We start from the raw sequence: 12,745 nt of genomic DNA on the forward strand, positions 1-12,745 counted from the left end.
GGAAAAGCTTTCAGCTTCTCACTGTTCAGTATAATGTTGGCTGTGGGTTTATCATATATGGCCTTTATTATGTTGAGGTACTTGCCCTCTATACCCATTTTGCTGAGAGTTTTATCATGAATGGATGTTGAATTTTGTCGAATGCTTTTTCAGCATCTATGGAGATGATCATGTGGTTTTTGTCTTTGTTTTTGTTTTTTTGTTTTTGTTTTGAGAGGGCATCTCTCATATTTATTGATCAAATGGTTGTTAACAACAATAAAGTTCTGTATAGGGGAGTCAATGCTCTATGCACAATCATTAATCCACCCCAAGCCTAATTCTCGTCAGTCTCCAATCTTCTGAAGCATAATGAACAAGTTCTTACATGGTGAACAAATTCTTACAAAGTAAATAAGTTCTTACATGGTGAACAGTACAAGGGCAGTCATCACAGAAACTTTCGGTTTTGATCACGCATTATGAACTATAAACAATCAGGTCAAATATGAATATTCATTTGATTTTTATACTTGATTTATATGTGGATCCCACATTCTCCCTTTATTATTATTATTATTATTATTATTTTTAATAAAATGCTGAAGTGGTAGGTAGATGCAAGATAAAGGTAGAAAACATAGTTTAGTGTTGTAAGAGAGCAAATGTAGATGATCAGGTGTGTGCCTGTAGACTATGTGTTAATCCAAGCTAGACAAGGGCCTTAAAACATCCACAGATGCAGAAGATTTCTCTCAAAACAGGGGGGGTGAGGTTCTAAGCCTCACCACTGTTGATCCCCAATTTCTCACCTGATGGCCCCCCTGCGACTTTATCTTTGTTTTTGTTGATGTGGTATATGATGTTGATGGATTTTCAAATGTTGTACCATCCTTGTATCCCTGGGATGAATTCCACTTGGTCATGGTGTATGATCCTTTTGATATATTTTTGAATTCGGTTTGCTAATATTTTATTGAGTATTTTTGCATCTTCATTCATCAGGGATATTGGTCTGTAATTTTCTTTTTTGGTGGGGTCTTTGCCTGGTTTTGGTATTAGGGTGATGTTGGCTTCATAGAATGAGTTTGGGAGTATTCCCTTCTCTTCTATTTTTTGGAAAACTTTAAGGAGAATGGGTATTATGTCTTCTCTGTGTGTCTGATAAAATTCTGAAGTAAGTCCGTCTGGCCCTGGGGTTTTGTTCTTGGGTAGTTTTTTGATTACCATTTCAATTTCTTTGCTCACAATTGGTTTGTTTAACTTTTGTGTTTCTTCCTTGGTCAGTCTTGGAAGGTTGTATTTTTCTAGGAAGTTGTCCATTTCTTCTGGGTTTTCCAATAGCATGTATACTTTTATGTCAGGCTTTTTTCACTGAACGTAATGTTTGGGAGATCTGCTCATGTTTTGTGTATATCAGTAGTTCTCTTTTATTGCCATTCCATTGTGTGAATATGCCTCAATTTACCTAACTCATTCTCCTATAGATTAATACTTAGGCATGTTTATGTACTATACCTAAATAAAACTACCATGGACATTCTTTTGGTAGACATGATGCATTCATTCCTCTTAGGCTTGATAGGTCAGGTAGGCAGGTAGGCATATGTTTAGTTTTAGACATAATACCAAATAGTTCTTCCAAAGTGATTGTGTCAGTTTACAGTGCAACTGGCAATTTGTCAGAGTTCCAGTTGCTCCACATCCTTGCCAACACTTGGTATTATTGTAGTCTTTTTAATTTTAGCCATCGTGGTGGGTATTGAGTCCTAAATTTGAACCAGTGGTATTGCTCCTTTTATGTCAAGTATTACACAGGTCCTTTTTTGTGTAATTGGTAGGTCCTAACTATGATGCATTCTTCACATGTAGTTCTTAAGCTAAACTACTGTTTTTCTTTTCTCAGTTGTCACAGGTAGTACTGATGGAATTGGAAAATCATATGCAGAACAGGTAGGTAATTTTCAAGGCTTTTATTTTTTGGTATAAAAATATAAAACAAATATGGAATGATCTCATAGTTGTGATTTTTGAAGTTAAAAACATCAATATAGAGTACAATAGATGTACTTTGGTTCTACTTTGTCAGAAACACCATGGTTGCTTAAACACAATTTTAAAACAAATTGTTGTACAAAAGGAGTATACAACTTCTTGTCAAGTTGAAACTGTGAAAAATTTAGTGTAATTTTATTTCATATTGCATAAGTATAGACAGCCCTCAGTTTCTAAGTCAAATATTTTGGACTCTTTTCCAAAAGGCAGATGTATTATTGTAGAGAAGTTACTATATTTCCAGGCTAGCCATGGCATCATTTTCATAAGGACTGCGATTGACATTAAAATATTAACAGACACAGGCAGTGTATTCAAGTTCTCTATATTGTAATGAAAGGATAAGAATCCATAATAGTATAATAGTTTGAAAACCACTATACAAAGCAGGAGCCTTGACAGTACTCTATGGCAAACTTCCCCTCCATAAAGCACCAAAGCCTGTGATAGTGCCCAATTATGATGAAAACCCTGGCAGATCATTGAATCTCTCATTTGTCATAAGAGTTGTTTTTTTTTAATCCTCCCTTGTTTTTCTAAGTTTTTAATTTTAAATATCAAAATAGAAAAGTTGCAAGAAGAATACAATGAATATCCATATACTCTTCACTTGAATTCATCAATTGTTTTTGCTTCCTTTTATTATTATTTTGAAAAAATTATTTGCCCAGACCATTTGTGAGTTACAGCCTTTGTAAAAATTCACCCATAAATACTGCGGCGTGAATCTCATAAGAAGTAGAACATTCACCCTTATAACCACAATGCAATGGTCACACTTAGGAATATCCAGCCCATATGCAAATTTCCCAGTTGTTCCAGTTATGTCCTTTATAGCTCGTTTTTTGTTCTAGGATTTGGTTAAGGATTATGCACTGCATCTATGTGTCTTTTTTTTACTAAGAGAGTTCCCTAGCTGTATTTTTAAAAATTCTTTTGTAACAGTGACATTTTTGGAAGAAGTCCAGGGTACTTGCTTTGCAGAAGGTTTGTCAGTTTGGATTTATCTGATTGTTTCTGATTGTTTCCTCCTGATTAGATTCAGATTAAACATTTTTTATCAGCAGTGCTACACAGGAGATAGTGTATCTTTCTGAGTTCATCTTGTCAGGAGGCACAAGAAATCCATTTGTTCCATTATTAAGATACAGCATTTATAAAATGCTGTCCACTATAATTCTCCATTATAAACGTCCTTTGTCCCCTTTGTAATTAATAAGGAATCTATGAGATGATACACTGAGATAATGAATATCCTATTTCCCAACACTCTTTTGTCTAATGGTTTTAACATTCATTGACAATTTTTGCCTAAATTAGTTATTACCATGATGGTTAAAAATGTTGATTTTCTAGTGATATCTTAACTTGTACATTTATTAGATATTGTTTTTTCATAAATAAGAACTTTTCCTTGTCCTTCTTCCTTGTTAATTAAAAAGCAAAGTAAAAACAAAAAACTGTTAGTATGGAATCATGGGTTCTTTAGTGGCTTTATAGTACATTAATTTAGCAAATTATTATCAATCTTTGTTATTTTTGTAAAAAATGTTCTTCTGTATCTACTCATTTACAGTGCCTCTCATTACTTAATAAAAAACTGACTGCAGGATTTGAGACTGGATTATTAGTTTACTAAATCACTTCTAGTTCAAGCACTTAATTTATTGCTCAGTTATATTCTTTCTGGAATAGTTCACTAGAAGGTTTGGGGAATTTTGTTAGTGTTTTTTTCCTTTGCCTCTATATTTGCATCTGTGGGGGTTTATTCCTGTAAAACCTGTACATTCTATGCAGCACTTACACAGTTCTGTGTATTATGTATGCACAGAACTTGGTCCTCAGGAAATTCTTTAATTTATCCAGTTAACTACCTTAGTTTGCCTTTGTTGTCCATGAAGTATAATGCCTAAATAAAAAATTTTAAATTGGTTTAAAGTATTTCTAGGAATTCCTAACATTTTAACTTGAGTTTTCTTTGCCAGCCCTCTGGTCCAAAACAAAAACTTTAAAGCTAATTTTTAAATTATAGAAGTAATGAACACTACAAAAATGGTATAAATGGGTATAAAATGAAAAGTAAAAGTCTTCTTCCTTCTAATACCCTTTGACATGTATATACTAGTTTGATTTTAAAAAGTAACCTTTGGGGGATCCTTTTGTAAAGTCTTCAGTTGGGACTGTTCATTAACACTTGGGTTACTGGTTTTTTAATTTGGATTATCATATCAGGTTTTCAAAAAGAGAATATATCTAATTTCTGTTTTAAAATGAAATGCACAGGTGTGATTCAACTGTTTGGTAACTTTCATTGTTTCAGTTAGCAAAGCGTGGACTGAAGGTTGTCCTTATCAGCAGATCACAGGATAAACTGAACCAGGTTTCCAGTGAAATAAGTAAGTTTTCACATCAACACCCACCTCCCTGTCATGGTTACAAAGGAATACAGCTAATCTAAGTTTAATGTTTCCACATAAATATCTAGTACTGATATATTTATAGTTCAGAAAGCTTTTTCATAGTTTTAATGGTATATTTTTAGAATGGATCAATTTTTTCAAATTAGTAGAGGACTTTAATTTGGTTAAAATGTCCTTTATGAGTCATTTAGTTTCTGTTGTCAGGAGTCAAAATCTCTGATTATTTTGTCATATGTGTAAACATCTGATTTCTTTTGCTGTTGCTTCATTTCAATAATCTTACCTGTTTTTTACACTTGACTACATTGTGTCAAAGTGTGTATCATATATAATTGAGGAAAAATACAAAAGATGGCATATATACATCTGATAAGGAAACTATTTTGATTTCTTTAGCCAACTATGCTGAAGTGCCATTCATTACTTAATAAAAACTGACTGTAGGATTTAAGACTGGATTATTAGTTAACTAAATCACTTCTAGTTCAAGCACTTAATTTATTGCTCGTTTGTATTCTTTCTGGAATAGAAAGACTAGCTCTGTTTATGCATTCAACACATCATTTTTGAATGCCTGTGTACCAGGTACTGTGCTAGGCAGTCAGGATACAGTGTGGAACAAGATAGATGCAGGCCTTGTCCTCATGAAACTGATATGTTTATGGAGGAGACAGAAAACATGGGCAAAAAATACAGCAACACACAAAACAAAACAAAAACACTAGACAAGTAAACTGAATACTTGCAGTTTTTAATAGTGCCACAAAGGACACAAACAAGGGACTAGAGAGAGAAAATGGAGAGTTTCTTATTTTGTAGCAACTTGGCAAATTTTATGACTGGCGTGGTATTAAAGGGCCAAACTAGTACCTCTTGCCCATATAATGGCACTCCAGTTACACAGCTAGAGCTCAGTGAAGGGAGTATCCACTGGGCTCTCTGGGGGGAATAGTGGAGAGGGGCTGTGTGTGCAAGCTGCATATGCTGAATCTACTCCATCATTCCTATTTCCTTAGGCCTTTGGATCCTGCCTCCACATTAGGCCAGGGAAGAAGTGACCTCCCAATCTTATTAAATGTAGGCTACCATGGAGTCCAAATTTCAATCAACCAACCAAATTAACTCTTAGATTCTTCCAAATTGTATTAAATACTAACTCTCTGGTAAGTGATTCATAGAAAAAAATATTGTTCCAGTTTGACACGGTATTCTGTTTTTCTTCTAACACTCTCAGAATCCATTCTCACACAGATTTCCCATGTTTCTACTGATTAGCAACATTTTGCAATTATTTCTGTGTGTCAGTTACTACTTTATGAGTCAGACTTTGTACTTGTTCCCCAGAGAATGCTGTAGTCTAACCCTGTTATGGAGGGCATTTAGGGGTAGCCCAGTTAGGTCTTGAGGGGAAGAGGAATTAATTCTCTTGCAAGGAAACTGCCCTTAGAGTTATGGTGAGATCATTATAGGCTCTTCAAGCCAGGGAAAGCTATCTCTTCAGACACAGGAGAGCAGGCCATTTCTATTTTCCCAGCAAGAGAGGCTCAGAGTAGCTTAGCGGTTCAGCGTTCTCAGCTTCAGCTGAGTCCACCCAGTTATCCCGACTCCAAGTCTCAGGGTCTCACTCTTCCTCCTTTAGTGCTTCCACTTACACACATGAACTGGATGAGTCTGTGGAATACAACTTACACTGAAATTCTGCAGCTGGTGCAGTTCAATCTGTGTTAGCAAGGTGAGCTCTGTGGTCTTAAGACACAGAAGTTTTTATTAGGGCTGCCATAGAAGTTGTCTGGTTCCCTGATCACAAATGTGAGCTGAAATTTAAAGACCTGAGCTTGTCATCTTGTTTCTGCAAGTGCTCCATTACATTCGGAAGAAGTGTTTGTGGTGATGCCACACCACAGTCTTTGTACTTAGAATTTCTGCCAAATTCCAGGGTAGCAGCCACTTGGTCCCTCCAGGCCCTTCTTCAGTAGATACTTTATTGTAATCGGCAATGTTAATTTGGTTAATGGTGGTGCTGCTGCAAGATAGATCAAATCAAAACCAATACAAATGTCCTTTGAGGTCTGTTTTTTGGGATCCCACTTGATACCAATTTCTGTATCCATCAGAGTTCAGTGAGGAAATATATATCAAGCAAGTGAATTTAATGAGGCTAACTTTTTCTCTTATAGTCCAGCTCTTAAACTCACTCCAGTAAGTCAATCTCATCCCCCCTGGTTCCCTATCTGACTGACAGAAGGAAAGAGGGAAGGAGGAGATGGGAAAGGAAACCATGTGCCAATTGGTTTTTCTCACCTTCTTCACCTTTAGTCATTATCTGAACTTGGGGACTCTGTTTCTTTAGAAGCAATTCCTTGTGTGGGAGGGACGGACAGCCTACTCATTAAAGTTCTTTAGAAGAAATTTTGAAAGGATTATATATAATTTAGTAGGAAAGTAACTGTTTTGCCAACCTTGGGTAAGTGCTTTGTCAGGACTGACTGCTTTGATGAAACTGCAGTTCTTTGTGAGGGTGGTTGTCTCCTCTTGAATCAAAACAAGCTAAAAGTCATCACACATTTAATACACTTATTTTATTATCATTTATAGCCAGGATTATTAATGTATTAAATATTTTTGTCGATTTTGATTTGTCAAAAAAGAAACCCTCCTAGATAATTTTAAAACTCTAAGCTGAGTTTTTCCTTGCAATATAAAGCACAATGCAAAGGAGACTAGCTTTCAGAACAACTGATGAGTTCACAGAATATAGAGATGGTAATATATACAGTTTGCATTATCATGTGGCTGTCAGTAATTCTGACTGAATACAGTTTAATCAGCTTTGATTAAAAATAAGCATTTCTGTCTTTGATTAAACAAACAAACATGATTTGTTTGCTTCTCTTTTTTTGTAACTTATCTAACCCAGGATGTAAAGCTTTAGGATCATCCCCTGTAATTCTACAGCTTTATTTCTTAAGATGCAAAACTTTTTTTTTTTTTGAGAGGGCATCTCTCATATTTATTGATCAAATGGTTGTTAACGACAATAAAATTCTGTATAGGGGACTCAATGCACAGTCATTAATCAACCCCAAGCCTATTTCTCAACAGTCTCCAATCTTCTGAAGCATAATGAACAAGTTCTTACATGGTGAGCAAGTTCTTACGTAGTGAATAAGTTCTTACATGGTGAACAGTGCAAGGGCAGTCATCACAGAAACTTTCGGTTTTGATCACGCATCATGAACTATAAACAATCAAGTCAGATATGATAATTCGTTTGATTTTTATACTTGATTTATATGTGAATCCCACATTTCTCCCTTATTATTATTATTATTATTATTATTATTATTATTACTTTTAATAAAATGCTGAAGTGGTAGGTAGATGCAAGATAAAGGTAGAAAGCATAATTTGGTGCTGTAAGAGGGCAAATGTAGATGATCAAGTGTGTGCCTATAGACTAAGTATTAATCCAAGCTAGACAAGGGCAACAAAACATCCACGGATGCAGAAGATTTCTCTCAGAACAGGGGGAGTGAGGTTCTAAGCCTTACCTCTGTTGATCCCCAATTTCTCTCCTGATGGCCCCCCTGCGACTGTGCCTGTCTTAGGTTGTTCCTCCCTTGAGGAATCTTACCCGTCTCTGGCTAACCAGTCATCTTCCGGGGCCATACAAGGAAATGTAAAGTTGGTAAGTGAGAGAGAAGCAATATTGTTTGAAAAGGTTAGCTTTTTACTTCTTTGCAGATTTATACCCTGTGGCTTCTATGCCCAGCATTTGTCTTGAGGTATCTTTACCACTTGGAAGAATTATGATACTCGGTAATTTTCGATATGAGGCACGAATTCTACTAAAGGGTTGTAATTAGGAAGGAAGAAGAAAAGTTATAGAAGTAGCAGACGGAAGAAAACATAGGAAGATTGATTATTTCTTTGACTTATCTTCTTGTAGAGTAACATAAGTATGTATAGGTTTTAAACTACTAATTAAATTGCGCACACACATTAACATACTAGGAATACAGCTACATAACAAAAGCAGACCTACAATTACCAGCCATATCCAGTGAAACCAAGAAAACCAGTTAGGTACCCTAGGCATTTGTGAAAACTTATCAGTGACAGGATGGATATTGTCTAACTGAATTTGAATAGTTTGAGAAAAATCAGACAAATTAAAACAACACATTCCTGGGAACTGAAGATGCAAAACTTTTAGAAATGTAAATCATACTGGTCTGTAGTCAGCAAAGGAAGAGGTAAAAAATACCAGTTTCACTTTTTCGATCCTTACCTTTGATCAAATTTGTGCAGGTAAGGTGTGGATTTGACCAAATATGTTTGTTCCACTATTGTCTGATTTCACTATCAGTATCATTAATATGATGCTTTGTTATATTTACCCTATTTTATTTACATAACTACAGTGAGGCATCAGTGAACACATAAAGACCTTTTTGTTTTATGTTTAATAAAACTAGAACCACATAATGTTAGGATTAAAGAGTTAATTTTATGTAGTCCCTAGAGTTATACATGTTTTTCTATCACTCCTGTATTACCAGAAATATTGTTATTACTGTTAAGAGTTTTGATATTCCAAGGTCAGGAACCACCAGATCTAAAGCATTTAGTTTGCCTCTACTGATTTTACCTGGAGTACCTATGATTGTATGGGTATCCTCTTACTCCAAGATCCCCAAATTCATCAATGTTCTTGGACCTCCAGAAAATAACATTTCATACTACTTTAAGACTGAAACTCTACAAACTATTGAACTGGTACAAAGATAATATTCTGGGAGGTCTTTGAAGCATTATTTCCACACATTGGAGGTTATTCTTTGTTCCATACTTGTGAGCTTGTCATGCCCAATTAAGTGAGATTTACTGTTAAATGAAACATTTCTGGTATGGTCATGGTTACCATAAATTTGTTTTATCTAATTATATCTCGGTAGGGAGGATAGATTCTTATTGAGCCTATGCAAAGTATTACATTGCCATGTAAAATAAAACAACCCAGTAAAGACATACTGTATAATATTTGACTGTTATTTTGATAGTTTTGCAGATAAGGCAAATAATTTGTGTCGTATATTCTACAATTTCCATCTTTAAATCTAGCTAACAGTTTACTAGCTTATGTTCCAGCTACTATTGCTACACAGAAAACTACCCCAAACTTATCAATGTAAAATAACTATTTTAGATGCTCACAAAACTCTGCTGGTCAGGTATTTTGACAGGACTCGGGGGGACAAGTCTTCTGCTTCTCATGGCATTACCAATTTCACTTAGTGGTACTCAGCTGGTGGATAGTCTGGCCTGGAAGATCTAAGCTGGCTTCTCTCACAGGTCTGAGCCGTGGCAGGGAATGACTGGAAGGCTGGACTCAGCTTGGGACTCTCAACTGCAGTGCCTATATATAGCCTCTGTATCATGGCCATCTCAGGGTAGTTGGACTTCTCACATGGTAACTATCTTCCCTCAGAGTGAATGTTCCAAGAGAACAAGACAGAAACTGATGTCTTTTTGGGATTTTCTGTCAGAATTCATATAGTGTTGCTTTTTCCAGACTCTGTTGGTGAAACAGACATAAGCCTGCCCAGATTCAAGGGAAGGAAGTTAGAATCCACCTCTTGAAGGGGGAATGACATGGTAACCTTGGAAAAGAACATGTAGGAAGGATGATATTTTCCTAAACTAAAATCTGGGTTTGGAAAATACATTCTGCCAGTTGATAAGCTATATTAAGAGTTCCCAGGGAATATTTTTCCTGAATATTTAGGGATCAGTAGGAACAACATCCTGTTACTGACCATGTTGGCCCCCAAAAGTTGGGGTCTTTCCCTCTCTGGTGATGTGAGGCCAATATAGGAAACCAAAAGTGAGCGTCAAGCAGTGCAAACTTCATTTAGTGGCCAAGGAATGTTGAAGCAGGAGCATGGCTCGCAAATCAGCTTCTCAGCTCATGAGAGCTGGAAAGTCATCCATATAGGGCATCTTTAAGGAGGCTGGGCATCAAAAGCAAGGGTAGAAATATTCATGTCTCCCAGGAATGGGGGGAGAACTTCTTGCAATTGGTTTACCACCTTCTTTTTGTCCTCTGATGGTGTCTCCTGGTTGCCCTGGTGATTGTCAACTTTCATGGCTAGTGGGAGTATTGTTTAGTATGAAAATTAGATTATAACAAGCTAGAGTGTTTAGAGGTCAAATGAACTGCCATCTGGGAATCCACCAACTTCAGCCAGTTTTGTCATGAGAGGAAACTTATGACTGTGAGCATCCTGTTTTCTTAACTTTCTTATGCAGAGTTACCTTGAGGTGTAAGTTCAGTTAGGACCCAAACGTTTGTGCAAGTTCAGCTGAGACATGTATAGGCATTACACTCGGTAGCAATACCATTCAGAGTGTTCCAATTTGCCCAAGTACAGGCAGCACAATGAGGGTTAGTCAAAAATTAAGAAGAAAGAAAAATGTTTTCTCAAAAGGACTGTTAAATTTCCCTCATTGGTTCCATTCAGTTTTGTAAAATTAATTCTTCTGTCGGATCTTTGGTCAGCAGAGTTCTCTTAAAAAGTGTCTGGTTTTCAAATAAAAGAGTTGTAAATAGTGGCTCAGTTTTCTGGCACAATCTGATAGTCGGCTCTTGGTGGCAGTGTCAGCTTGCACTGGAAACCCATGAGTTGATTCTTTGCAGGATCAGTAGCAGTCAAGTCACAGTCAAGGCCAGCCTTTAGTGAGGCTATTATTTTTAGATGTTTCTTCCTTAAGACTCAATTTCTGACCTCCAACTTATGGCCTCCAGCTTTTGATAAGCTTGAAGGAAGAGTAGGAACCACCTGTAAATGGTCTTTTGTTAATTTACTACAGTAATAGTATCAGTGGAATCCCCTAGTCTGGTATAATATAGAGCCGATTAATGATTCGGCCAATGATTATCCTGAGGGCATGGCCTTATGATGAACACTAAAGGCATGCTAACTCTCCAGAGAATTCTATAAAGTGTGTTTTGAGATTGTCAATTAATAGGAGTATTTTGTACTTAGAAACATGATCTTAGAAATTATTTTTTTTACTGTTGAAGTTTCTGTCTTTGTACAGGATCATGCATATGTTTGTCATTCTGAAAGGTATACAGTATAATAATGAATAAACCATATTATTAGTTACAGGGCAGCTCTCATATGAGAGTTGAGCTACTTAAAGACATGGAAAATATACTATATACCTAGTTCTTCCTAATATCCTCCTTGCTCTGCAGTGCTACCCAGTGTCTGTCTGGGTAATGGCAAAAGTAGTTTGGGATGTTAAATATATCTCAATCAATTTTATTCTTAATTTGAGGCCCAAATTTGTGAGGGTAACATTATGAAGACTTGCCACGGGACAACTGATTTCAGCAAAATATAAGCATAAGTTTTAGATGCCCAAGATGAAATTATTACAGTTTTGGTATAGCATAACAGTACAGGCATATCTCATTTTATTGTGCTTCATTTTTTTGGACTTTGAAGGTACTGCATTATTTATGAATTGAAGGTTTGTGGCAACCCTGCATAGAGCAAGGCTGTTGGTGCTATTTTTTCCAACAGCAGTTGCTCAGTTCATGTCTCTATGCCACAGTTTGGTCATTCTCACAGTATTTCAAACTTTTTCGTTGTTATTATACTTGTTATGGTGGTATGTGATCGATGATCTGTGATGCTACTATTGAAATTGTTTTGGAGCATCAGGATGTGTAACAAATTTAAAAAATAAATGTGTGTGTTCTGACTGCTCCACCCACCAGTGGTTGCCCCACCTCTCTCCCATACTTTGGGCCTCCCTATTTCCAATACTGAATATTGAAATACTGAAATTAGGCCAATTAATAACCCTACAATGCCTCTAAGTGTTCAAGTGAAAGGAGGAGTCACACATCTTTCATTTTAAGCTAAAAGCTAGAAATGATTACACCTAGTGAGGAAGGCACATCAAAAGCCGACACAGGCTGAAAGTGAGGCAGGCCACTTGAGCCAGTTAGCCGAGTTGTGAATGCAAAGGAAAATTTCTTAAAGGAAATTTATTATTTATTTTTATTTTAACTTTTAAATTTCTTTTTTATTAAGGTATTATTGATATACACTCTTAGGAAGGTTTCATATGAAAAGCAATGTGGTTACTACATTCACCTATATTACCGAGACTGCCACCCCATACCCCATTTCAGTCACTGTCAATCAGTGTAGGAAGATGCCACAGAGTCACTACTTGTCTTCTCTGTGCTACACTGTTTTCCCCATGACCCC

The 12,745-nt window shown here is 36.2% G+C and overlaps 1 protein-coding gene across 2 annotated transcripts in view; it reads left to right on the forward strand.

Annotated features, from left to right (window-relative positions):
- HSD17B12 (hydroxysteroid 17-beta dehydrogenase 12) overlaps positions 1-12,745 on the forward strand; it is a 214,515-nt gene that overhangs the window by 87,827 nt on the left and 113,943 nt on the right. For both annotated transcript variants that reach the window (XM_073216436.1, XM_017669711.3), the window contains exons 2-3: positions 1,886-1,932; positions 4,355-4,430. In XM_073216436.1, coding sequence (XP_073072537.1) covers positions 1,886-1,932; positions 4,355-4,430 — 123 coding nt within the window. The remainder of the gene's footprint in view (positions 1-1,885; positions 1,933-4,354; positions 4,431-12,745) is intronic.

This window comes from Manis javanica, chromosome 11 (genome assembly GCF_040802235.1).
Source record: "Manis javanica isolate MJ-LG chromosome 11, MJ_LKY, whole genome shotgun sequence".
Classification (NCBI taxonomy): domain Eukaryota; kingdom Metazoa; phylum Chordata; class Mammalia; order Pholidota; family Manidae; genus Manis; species Manis javanica.